This window comes from Chrysochloris asiatica, unplaced genomic scaffold, assembly GCF_000296735.1.
Source record: "Chrysochloris asiatica unplaced genomic scaffold, ChrAsi1.0 scaffold00038, whole genome shotgun sequence".
In the NCBI taxonomy this organism is placed as follows: domain Eukaryota; kingdom Metazoa; phylum Chordata; class Mammalia; order Afrosoricida; family Chrysochloridae; genus Chrysochloris; species Chrysochloris asiatica.
In genome coordinates this window covers 10,124,865-10,137,438 of record NW_006408556.1, presented here as the reverse complement: position 1 = coordinate 10,137,438, position 12,574 = coordinate 10,124,865, and the positions used below count along the sequence as shown (strand labels likewise).

General features: G+C 48.0%; 1 protein-coding gene across 1 annotated transcript in view; it reads left to right on the top strand.

Moving 5' to 3' along the window:
* Positions 1-1,274: 1,274 nt before the first annotated feature.
* The window catches only part of MOCS1 (molybdenum cofactor synthesis 1), a 31,393-nt gene continuing 20,093 nt past the window's right edge, over positions 1,275-12,574 (top strand). Inside the window, exons 1-3 of the mRNA XM_006860433.1 lie at positions 1,275-1,397; positions 10,283-10,409; positions 11,866-12,033. Of these exons, the coding sequence (XP_006860495.1) occupies positions 1,275-1,397; positions 10,283-10,409; positions 11,866-12,033 (418 nt within the window). The remainder of the gene's footprint in view (positions 1,398-10,282; positions 10,410-11,865; positions 12,034-12,574) is intronic.

Here is a 12,574-nt window from a genome sequence, read left to right as displayed (position 1 = left end):
ATCCAAGATACAACTATCGGTCTTTGTCTGGAACAAAAGAAAAAGAAGAAAACCCAACAGATAGAGAAGGAACTAGACTACAGAAATTATTGACTATATGAACCACACACAGTCGTCTCCACCTTGAGACCAGAACTAGTTGGTACCCAGCTTCACTACTGAATTTTCTTACCAGGAACACAAAAGATAAATCCTGATAAAAAAGGGATAAAAATGTGGAACAGAACTTCAAACGCTTAAAGAATCTAGACTTACAGGATCTACTGAGTTCTTGAGCATATGGCCCCAAATTGTTCTTCAGACCTTGAATGGAAATTAGCCTCTGAAGACACCTTTAAACTAAGTAACAGTTTAATCCAAAGAGTAAAAATTGAAAGCCTTCAAGTAAAGAATGTGTTCCTTGTTGTTATTGTTGTTAAGTGCTGTCAAGTCAGTTCTGACTCACAGCGGTCCTGTCTAGGGTTTCTGAGAAGCAACTGGTGAGATTGAATCTTTGACCTTGTGATTCAAACCGACCTTGTGGTCCAGTGCTTTATCTTGTAAAACTTATATATATTTTTGGCAATAGATTTTATTATACAAGACCAAAGGGTCAACAACTATTTTAAAGCATAGATGAGAAGTTGGGGGTGGGGGGGCAGAAGATTAAGTAAAGGGAAATAAAACAACTAGAACAGAAATAACGAAAATGTTGACGTAATATGAAATATGTAACCAATGCCGCTGACTATTATGTATACCCCTTGTCATCAGTCAGTTCCTCAGGTAGGGACCCTGTGTTGTTGTTTTTAAGTGCCATGGAGTCCGTTCCAACCCATAGCAACCCTGTATAGAGTTTCTGGAGAGCGGCTGGTGAGCTTGAACCACAGACCTTGAAGTTCAAACGACTTTGCGTTAACCCACAGAGCCACAGAAGCTGAAATGAACGTGGTGTATGCTTTCGCTAAAATTTAAATAAAATAGATTACATACAAGAAAGCCCTGTGATACAGTTATACTCCGCCGCATGGGATAGTTAAGAATCAGAATGGACTCCGAAACACCTAACAAAAATAGTAAGACTGGATCCTTGAACCAGCCCAGAGAAAAAGGGCAGAGGGAGTGGACTACAGAGAGTGGACTACACTTCCCAGAAATCTGCACGCCTCAGCGCCCCCGCCTATTGGCTGCTTCGGCCCCGCCCCCACACCGCCCCTGCCGGAATGACCCTGGCTACTGAGTCCCGGGACAGGGTGCTCCAGAAACCGAAGGCTCGCCCTGGGTTAGCTGTCTAAATGGCGATGCGGCCTGTGTCCTGGATGCTGCGGAGGGTCCTGAGGACCAGCACCCGGAATTGTAGCTCGGGGGCTCCGGTGACGCAGCCCCGTCCCGGAGAGTCCTCCCAACCTGCCGCGGAGGTGAGCCCACTGCAACCACAGCTTCCCGGGAGGGGGGCACTGGGGCATGCTGCCCCTTACTTTGAGAAGCACCCCGGCCTGCCCTTGGCGGCCGGCTCTTTGGGAGGTGCAGTGGGGGTAGAATGATGGGCTCTTAAAGCTGTCTAGTGTCATCTGCTAGCTACCCAGCGGAAGGGGCTTCCTGCCCACCCAGTTGTGCACCCTCCTTCCAGGTGTGTCTGCCAGAAATGCTCTGGACTTTGGATTCAGTGAGACGTGTTATTGGTATCCCCTTCAGCCCCGCCCGCCCTACACTCACCTCTTCCTTAAACCCTTTCCTTCCTGTCCCCTGAGTGGAGGCTGTTTGTGTGTGATCAGGTGCCACACACTGCTTCACAGGGTAACACTAACTAAAAGTGTCACCTGGAGGCCACCAACTGTCAGTAGTCACAGAGCTCTGTGGTCCGCTCTTCAGGGACTCTGTTTTGTCTTCATTTCCTCGGGGGAGGGTTCAGTCTCAATCTGGAATGGAACAGAGCAGGACCTGTGTGCTTTCAGTTTCGGGATTCTAGGATATCATTATGTTTTGGGGTCCAGCTTACTCAGCCCTTTTCAGAGTGATGACTGTTGACACATTTTGAATGTGTTGTTCTTTTGCCCTTGTGCTCAGGGAATAATTTTGGAGAGAAGCATCTCATTTTTACATTTGGGGAAACTTTTTATGGCCTGTCTGGTTGGTGTTTTGTCATCTCCCAGGAAGACTAGACTTCATGTTCTTAGAGCCATCAAATCATCATCTTTCACTCCCGCCCCACATTGTTCAAGAAGGAGAGCTTCAGCTAACTTGCTTTCCATAAGCCCCTCTGGAAGCCTCAGATAAGCAGGTAACTTTGATGGGAAATGGAAGTTTTGTTTTTCTCCCAGTACCTTATCCCTGGTGGCATAATGAGTTACACACTGAGCTAATTACCAGGTCAACCTTTCAAATCCACCAGCTATTCCAGAGGAGAAAGATGAGGTTTTCTGCTCCCACAAAGAGTTGGAACCAACTCAAGGACACACTACCACCAACCACCACCTTTGAACTCTGACCTTCTTTGAGGGAATCATGATGAGATTGATGAGATGTCTTTAAGGAATTCAAGAAGAAAACAAACTAGACATCTCTCCCTTTCCCCTCATTTATTTTGTACCGTTCATGAGAGGACCTCTATGTTAGCGGTTTCTTGCATGGTAGCATTTAGTCCTCACAGTAAAACCCTGCAAGGTAAGTTGTTGTTAGTTGCCAATAAGTAGATTCTGAGGTTTTAAAGACTGTGATCTTTCCAAAGCAGATCACCAGGCACCTCTGAGTGGGTCTGAACAGCCAACCCTTTGGCTAATGTTATTGTGTCCTGTCCAGTCGGTTCCTAATCACAACTGTACCATATAGAGTTTCTGTGAGTGGTTGGTGGGTTTACTTCTTGGTGGGTTGGTGGGTTTAAAAACCTTTCCATTAGTAGCTCAGTGCTTACCCTACAGGGCCACACCAGGGCTTAATAATCAGATGCTTAATCATCGCAGGGACTGTGGTATAGGTAAAGTCTGTATTTTTGTATGGAAACATTGAGGCTTCATCAAAGATAAGTACCTTCCCGTGGGAAAATCCAAGAGGCTGTTCCTCCCCTTTCCGTTGCACTGTGAGACAAGTTCACCTACGCTGGGTGAGAACATAGACTCTGAGCAGAATCCCAGCTCCAGTGCTCACTAGGTGTGCCAACCTGAGCAAGTCCCTTAGCTTCTCAGTACCTTCACTTTTCTCATCTGTAAAAAGGGAACAGTGGTGTCTGTTTTTACTCCTAAGATGACTATAGGGTTAAAAGCACTCACTAGATGTAGAGTACTTAGAACAAACTCGGCACTGTGTTATGTAAATATCACTTGTAATTGTTATTATCTTTGTCATCATTGGCACGTGTAGTGACCTATTGGTTCTCTTCCACCTGGACAGTCAGGGCAGTCATTTAATCACATTCCCTCATTCCCCTCTACCCCACACTCAGTTGGGTTATCCTCAGGAGATGGGTGAATGCTGGATGCTCCCCTGGCTTTCTAGGTATTTGCTCACAGCTCTAAACACAGCAGTGGAGTCATGTAGATTTGTTTCATTGTTTCTAATCCATCTTGGGGTGTGGGGAGGACGTGCAGTAGCAACCAGAGCAATGGCCCGTGAGCCTCTAGTTTTCATTCTCCGTCTGCCTCCCCTATCATCTGGCTCCTGGGCTCACTTTCCTCTTTCCATGGCTGTAAAGCCTGAGAGTTGGATCAACCCGTCTTTTACACAGTAAGGTAGGATGCAGAATTCAGTCTTTAATAGAAACCTCAGAGGTGAGGTGAGTTCCAAGATATGTGAGGGGGCTTCAAAAAGTTAATGGGAAGATCCCATTATCTTTCAATTCCATTTTTCTTTGCCTTTTGAAGTCCCCTTATGTATATCCAGAAGCCTGGTGTGACTCTGTGGATTAATGCACTGGACTTCAAGGTCAGTTTGACCCACAAGGTCAATGGTTCAAGCTTACCAGCCACTCCTCCAAAACCCTATATAGGGTTGCTGTGGATCAGAACTGACTCAATGGTACTTAACAACATTACACACACACACACACACACACACACACACACACACAGAGAGAGAGAGAGAGAGAGAGAGAGAAAGCTTGCACGGGCTCCCGGCTAGACCCTCTTCTCCATTGCCAGATGGAGATGAGAGGTGCTTGGAGAGGCAGACTGGAAAGCCACTGGGTGTGAGTGTGAGGATGTGGTGTGAGAGAGTGAGGTATGGAGTGAGAAGGAGGCCTGAGGCTAAATCTAAGAAGAGACCCAACAGCTTTCACAGGTAGAAAGGGGAGGTGATGGTGTGTGGCTAAGTGGGGAGGTAGGTAGAGGAGACGCAGCCATTTGGTGTGGCCTCGACAATCTGTGGGATCTATCCCAGCTAGGGAACACGTGTCTCTTTTCCTTTCTCTCAGGTTCATGCAGGAGGCCTCTAGGGCTGGCCTGAGGCTCAGGACCTACAGGGGCAGGGGAGGAGGCAGTTCTGGAAAAGGCAAAGACACCCAGGAGCTCCAGAGCCGCTGGAGTGGCGGTTTATAGGAAGGAAGCGAGTATGAAAGAAGGCAGGAGAAGGACAGCCACAGCCTGGCCTGGGGGTGCCACCTGGAGGGAAAGGAGATTTGTCAGGAGGATCATCTTGATTTCTAGTCCTCATATTTCCTCACAGTTATGTGACTCTCTTGGTCAGGAACCACTTTCATATAACTTAGAGTCAGATTCTCTGAGAGGGAAGAAGAGCCAGGCCTGGGGCTCAGTACTTGGCTGTGTCTACTTATTTAATATTGATTAACTTTATTTGTGGGCCCCTGGTATACATCATTCCCAAATTACAGGTCATGCAGAGTGTTGATATGTGAGTTTGGAATGCAAACTTTTTCTCGTGAATAACTCTGCTGCTCTGTCTTGACCTTAGAGCTATTTGGGAACTGGCCTTTCTCAATCAAACCAAATGCCCAAGGTTAGTGACTACTATGGGAAGGTCCTTTAAGGGGAGAGCTCCTCCCTTACCTAATGCAATTATATCACCTATCCTGACTCTACTCAATCTGCGTTGGGTAGACAAGAGTTTATTTTCTTCTCATTGCTATTGAGTCAGCTCATGGTGACCCATGTGTGTTAGAACTGTGCTCCCCAGGATTTTCAATGGCTGATTTTTCAGAGCAGAGCACCAGGACTTTCTTCTAAGATACCTCTAAGTAGATTCAAACCTCCAACCTTCTTAGCAGCCGAGATTTGCATCACCCAGGGACTTCAGACAAAAAACAACCAGTAGCACGACCACCAATAACTAGGATCTGATTTCTAGTAATAGTACTCATGGCCCAGACCCCTAGTAGTTTTGCTTTAGGTGGTGTGACAGCCAGCCTGAAGCCCTTAGCCCTAAACCATCTGCCATTGAGTACAGTTAGAAGGTTGAGACCTTTCAGGCCTGAATTGGCATATTGTTCACAGCACACACAGACAGTGCTCTTCCACAAATATGTCTAATCTTCAAAAAGCCCATGGACAAATGGAATTCAAAGAGAATGCAACCTGCCTGGGAAGACAGACAACCAGAATGCTCTTTAGGCATGAGGATGTACTTTGAACAAATTATCAGGAGGGCCCAGTCCCTGGAGGAGGGCATCCTGCTTGGAAAAGAGGAGATTGACACAGTGACATCAACAATGGACTGAAACATGACGACAATTGTGAGGATGTCACAGGGCTAGCCAGTGTTTCCTTCTGCTGTCTTTATAGTTCTCACTATGAGTTGGAACCAACTCGACGGCGCCTAACAGCAACAACAGAATTTTTCTACCAACATTGACAAGTCTCTTCATTTATATCTTTGAGTTATGTGAAGAAAATTGCGATGAATGCTCATTGAGTACCTGCTGTGTGGCAAGCACTGTATTCTCTCATTCACTCCTCCTGTTGTTGTTGTTGTTATGTGCCGTGGAGTCGGTTCTGACTCATGGTGACCCTGTACAGGGTTTCCGAGGCTGTAAATCTTTATGGGAGCAGAAAGCCTCATCTTTCTCCCGTGGAACAGCTGTGGTTCGCAGCCTGATTCGTAACCACTACACCAGTTGAATTAGTATGATTATCCCCATGGTGTGGTGCTGCAGGTTAAAGCACTGGACTCCAAGGTCAGTTTGAAACACAGGGCTTGTGGTTCAAACTCACTATCCGCTCCATGGAAACCCTATACAGGGGTCACTATGAGTTGAAACCAACTTGATGGCACTTAACAACACTCCCATTTTACAGATGTTTAGGTGACTTGCTCCTAAGGCTGTCAGTTACCGAGCCCGGCTTCTCCAAAGTCGGTACTTTGAATGGCAACAGCTGCCCCTGGATTAAAATAACACCTGATACTGGTTCCAGTAGGCACACGGCTCTTAGCATAGTAGGAATCTGAAGTACCTAAGAAACATTAACAATAATAGCAACATCTGGACCCTATCCCAGAGCAATTGAGGAAGGACCCTCACACCACTGCTTCTAAACTTCGTCAGGTGCTTTGAATGTGCAGCTAGGGTTGAGAACCACTATTCTAGGCTAAATATGGACAGTGGCGAGTAGCTCAGAATTGAATGCTCACCACAGTGTCACCAAGTGTTGCACACCTTGCCTGTCTGTTTGGCTTGGAGGTAGACCTATTTGTTCACTTGGCACAGGGGCTTAACACCTACCAACATACTATGCTAGCTACTGGGGATACCGAGTCAGGCAGGAAGGCTGTCCCCCAGATGGGCAGAGAGACAGCTAAGGGTGCGGGTTCCTATTACTTCAGACACATCCCACCCAGCCATTCCTGGGTGAGAGAGGTCCTTGTCCATTCTGCCTGGTAGCACCCTCTGGCTCTTTCCATTGCTACTGATACACTTTTTTCTTCGGGGAGGCATTTAAAAGGAGCCCTGGTGGCATAAACAGTTAAGTGCTTAACTGCTACTAACTGAAAGGTTGGCGGTTTGAGCCCATACAGTGACCCCACTGGAGAAAAACCAGGCACTGTGCTATGGTAAAGACCCCAGCTCTGTGGTTGGGCAGAGGGTCTTTACAGGAACAGATTGGGACCCCATGGACAGTTCTTCAGGTCAGGCACCTAACAAAAATAAAGAGGATTTGAAGGACAGGAAAGATAAATTGGGAGAGGGAAAGTATTAGGATGCCCAGTGATGGAGAGGAGAAGAGGAGAAGGGATTGGAAGAACGAAGCTTATGAATCTCCAGGTAGTGCAATAGTCTGTCCCGTTTAGCTGGGTGAAGGTGTGGCACCGGGAGTCCAGAGTCTGACTGAACCTCGATAAGGTTACTTGGGATCTCAAAAGTGAAAGCCAGTCGGCCCCTGTCATGGCCAGAAGCAGCCTGCCGTTGTCAGTGGCCTCGTCATCACATAGCTTGCTCTCTGCCTTCTGCTGAATCATACTCCTTGGTCTTCTTGCCAGCTCCAAATTCCTGGACTTAGTGGAGCTGCTCCCTCAGCCCGCCCACCTCAGTCTGTTAAGATTGGTGTGATGTGGGGTCTCAACTGCGTAACAGATCACTGAAGTGCTGACAGAGACAAGGGTGCACCTGGGCCCTGAATCCAGATTCCCAGGAATCCGATCTCTTGGATTCTAGTTGGCAATGGGAATCTTGATTATGGAGTGCCCCCTGCTCCACCCCTCAGTGCTACCAGTGAGCCTGACTTGTTCATAGTGACTCTGGAGACAGGGAGGAAGTGGCTGCAGACTGCAGTTCGGAGAAGTACCCGCTGCTTACTTGCCTTGGCAGCTGGCCTGGGGGTGGGTCAGGGCAAGTTTTAATGGACCCAGAAAAATCATGGAAGCAGTTTTTGTTTCTCACCATCCTCTTACCCCAGACCCCGACCCCCTTCTCAAATCCCTTGTATTTTCTGAGTGAATCTGTGAGTCTGAACCCTGCGCACAGTAGACTCGCCTGAGGAGATGGGAAAACAGGATTGCCTAAACTCCAGCCCCAGAGATTCCCAATTCAATCCGTTCCAGTGCGGTTTTTCTAATCCAACTCCCAGATGGTTCTAACATCAGCCAAGGTTGACGAGCTCACTGAGGTAAATGCTTCTCCCTCCTGGAGTGTTGTTGTTGTTGTTGTTAGGTGCCGTCCTGTCAGTTCTGAGGCTGTAAATCTTTAGGGGGTGAGGGGGGGGGGCGAGTAGAAAGCTTCATCTTTCTCCTGTGGTATGACAGGGGGATTTGAACTGTTGACTTTGTGATTAGTAGTGCAGTGCTGACCCTAGAGCACCTTTCTATTCACCCAGGTTAATAATATGGGTGTGGTGCTGTAGGATAAGCACTGGATTGCTAACTTGCAAGGTTGGCAGTTCAAACCTACCAGTTACTCAGAAATCCTAAACAAGAGTAGTTATGAGTCGGGACTGACTTAATGGCACTTAACAATAACAACAACAAAAACTCTCTAGTAGTTCATTTTTGGGGTTTACTATGAATGATATTTGTCTTAGTTATTTAGTGGTGTTGTTCTGTCATTGTGTTGGTTCCAACTCCTAGCAACACTGTATAAGGTTTGAACCGCCAACCTTGTGGTTAGCAGCCCAGTGCTTCTCCTACAGCACCATGCACTGTAACAAATACCATAGAAATGAATTCTCCTGGAGTGTTGGTACAGCTCATGTAATGGGCTCAGGGATTAAGGATGGCCCAGGACTGGGCAATGTTTTGTTCTGACTGGACAACACCTAACAACAACAATAAATACCAGAGCCTCCAGCTTCCAATTCTTAGGTACAGCTGGTGGAGGAACACTGGTACCATGATTTTGTTCTAAGAATTCTAGAGACGTGACCTCTCCCCACCCCTCAGATTCCTTGTGTAATTAGGGGAAGGAGTTCAGAATTTGGAATCAGAAGACCTGGATTTGAACGTTGGTTCTGCCAAGGGTGTTCTTAGTTATAATAATCACCTAATGGGGTGGAGCGTGGGAATGAAAGAAGAAAACATTCTTTGGAAACTTTGTAAGAGGATTTACAAAGGTTGCTTCTCTGGAGCAATTATCCCATCAACATCTGTGGAGACCCAAGGTGATACTTTTAAGGGAGAGAGACATCAAATGTGGCAAAGGGTAAGGCTGGCTGCCTCTTTTCTTTCCCCCGGTTGGGTTTGGATGGAGCTTGGTGCCTCCAGTAGTCTACTCCCCTTTAGGCCCCCAACAGTGGGTGTATAATAATTCTTACTTGCACAAGGCAGGGTAAAGAGTAAAGGTTGAAAAGCAGTGGACTACTAGCCAAAAGATTGGCAGTTTGAACTCATTCAGAGGCACCTAGGAAGACAGACTGAGCAGTGCTACTACCTTGGAAACCCTGTAGACCATAGTTTTATTCTGCACACATACGGTCCCCTGGAGCTGAAAGCAACTCAGTGACAAACAGCGTCTCTCTTGGTGTTGGGTGGTCCCTCTGGCCCTCCACTCCTCCCTTCCTTGGGACTGGGTTGTTACTGTCTTTCTTCTGGGGTCTCCCTGGTTGTGTTGTCTTGTCCCCAGAGCCTTCGGAACAAAGGGAACCGTCTACAGTACTGTCCTCCCCTAGGTGCTCCGTTCCTCCGAGCTGTGGGGACCCCAGCCAGCAGGGCTGTAGCTTGTGTGATCCCCCCAACACCCCCCCACCCACCCCCCAGCTAACAGTTGTGTTTTGAGTTCCTTCTGTCCACCAGTTAGAATGGGAAGGCACTTGGGAGGCAAGGTGGAGAGGGGCTCATCCTTAGCAGGCAGAGGCAGCAGTGTGGCCTGAACCACAGTTCCTCTCAAGTCTCCTATTCTTTACTGGCCTTCCCTTTACTGGCCATACCTTCCCTTTACTGGCCAAGCTCCTACGTGCTTGCCAGCTTGACACGGTTGCCTACGTGCTTGCCAGCTTGACACGGTTGCCTACGTGCTTGCCAGCTTGACACGGTTGCCACATTTTCTCCCAGTGACCCTGTCCAAGAGATACCGGAAATGGTTGTTTGTTCCTGGACAGGTTTCCTGGAAGGAGGGGGTAGGCAGTAAGATGGTGACAGGGAAGAAGACGGCACCTGGGCAGGGATCATTGCCTACTCCGCTGCTCACTGTGCTGCCCAGCTAGTGGTACCCTGAGCTAAGTGTGCTTCTGCTGAGACCTCTTTTTCCAGTGTGTGAATGAGGATGATCCTCACACCCCCTGGATGGTGGGGTCCAAATGTGTGGCAATGTGAGGCGTGCCGGACGAATGTCAGAGATGAAGATTCACTTCGTCCCACGTAGGTTGTCCTTGATCCTCCCCCGAGGCTGGGAGCTGGGGCCCAAGCTCTCTTCTCTACCTTGTCCTCACAGGAGCTGTCCAGGCGAAGAAAGTTCCTGAGAGAGCACACTGCCCCCTTCTCTGCCTTCCTCACCGACAGCTTTGGCCGCCAACACAGCTACCTGCGAATCTCCCTCACAGAGAAGTGCAACCTCAGATGTGAGTCTCCTGCTTCCATTCTCTCTGAGCTCCCGTAGTCATGTGTTTGCACCACCTTGCAGCTGCTGAGCCCCCAGTGAAAGCAGCTTCTGGAATCTCCTAGTAATCCTCTTCTGTCCTCCCTGATTTCTCTTTCTGACTTCTCCATCCACTTCTCCTGGCCTAGCAGGCCAGGCAGCATTCAGGGTCCAGAGAGGAGTCAGTGTTGGGTTTTACAATTCTGGAAGTTTGGTTCTACTGGAGATAAGGTTTGAGAACAGAAAAGCTTGTTGGGTTGAGGATCAGGGGTGGGCCCCATCTGTGTTCAGGGTTCTTTCCTCCCTTCTTCCCCTGCGTTATTTCTTTGCAGTTCTCAAAGTTCAGGATGGGGGTGGGTGTGCACTGTAAACATGTAAAATACACAGCGGTGCCCATGGCCAACCCTGCCCACTTTACCTCTCATGAGCCAGTTAGTGGGGACTGACTGATACAAAGAATGAGTACCCATTTCACAATCCCATGGGGAATATTATAGGGACTTTATACATTGGGAGATAGGGGGTTCTTTCGAAGTTTTGATCTTCTTTCCTGCCTTTCTGTCTGTCTTTCTGATTTTCTCTTTCTTTTTTTTTTTTTTGTCATTATAGCTTACACAAAGAAGTGAATTAGTCCAATAAATGCATGCATATGTGTGCATATGATAAGTTGTTTGGTCAAATAATATTTACCTTTCCTACATGTGGTATATTCTGATATATTTACCTATTTTGTTCTTTCTTTTCTTTCTTTAAAAACCCAGTTTTGGATCCAGTTCCCTAATTTGATTCCATAACCCTCAAGCAGATCTTGACCCAATCCTTGATCAAATTGTGCTCCAGGAATTAGTGATGTAATAGATGGCATCCCACCCTGTCACCACCAGCCCCGGCTCAACTAATCTGCTCCATTTTGCTACTTCACAAATAGTGCCTCAGTGTTCCTATCTATAAAGTGGGACAGATGATGGCTAGAATTGAGGACAGCGGTAGCTCTAGAGGAGGGCAGGTTTTATCAGAGCAGTGAGAACTCCCCAGCCTCTCTCACCTCGTGGCACACATAGAGGGTGGTGATATTTATATGCCAAAACCAAATATGCCAAAAAAGATGAGTGCTGCCAAGGGACATCCCTGTACCTCAGGTCAGTCAGTGCTCAGAGTCTACTTTATCCTCTGGACCCTAGACCAGCAGTTCCACCACTGAGGGATATTAAGCCCAAATGGAGAGGGGAGAGTTAAGGTTTGAAAGCTGAGAAAGTGAGCCCCTGCTGGAATCTGGACAGGGGTTGCGCTCTGCCCTGCTCTGAGCCCCAGAGCTGGGGAGGTCTCTGCTCCTTGTCTAGGTGGAGCTCAGGGACGCTTTGGGCCTGAGTGTAGTGGTGGCATTGCAGAGCTCACTGCTGTGCCCATTTCCCACTGCATGACCCCTCCCATGACCCCAGGTCAATACTGCATGCCCGAGGAGGGGGTCCCACTGACCCCCAAGGCTGACCTGCTGACAGCTGAGGAGGTCCTGGCCCTCGCACGGCTCTTCGTGAAAGAAGGAGTGGACAAGATCCGGCTCACAGGTGGCGAGCCACTCATCCGTCCTGACGTTGTGGACATTGTGGGTGAGTTCTGACCTAAGGTGTCACCTCTTCTCCCTACATCTGCTTCATGTGGACATGATGGTGTTGGGGAGGAACCAAGTGCTTCCTGGAAACCTGAGAACTTATCAGAACCTTTACTGATGGTTGTCTGGTGAGCTGCCCACCTCCACTGGTGCCATGCATTGACATTTGCTCCCCAGGGACCTGAAATTGCCTCCTAGCTGGTCTCCCTACGCCCTCCGGTTACCTTTCTAGAGCTTTTTCTCAAAGTGATCCTATTAAAAATGTGAGTCAGAGCAGGTCATACCAACATTGGTAACGGAAGCTTATGTTCATTTAGAGCTCACGGGGTCCCTTGTTAATGTGAGCTTCTTTAATCCTATAACAATCCTCTGAGACTGAACCAAACCCACTGCCACCCAGGCGATTCTAATTCACAGTGACCCTACGGGACAGGTAGAACCAAAGCTCTAATTCTTTACACAGCAGAGTGCTACAACTGTCTCCCCTGAAGCCGCTGGTGGGTTCAAACCACCAACTTTGTGGTTAGTATCCCAATACT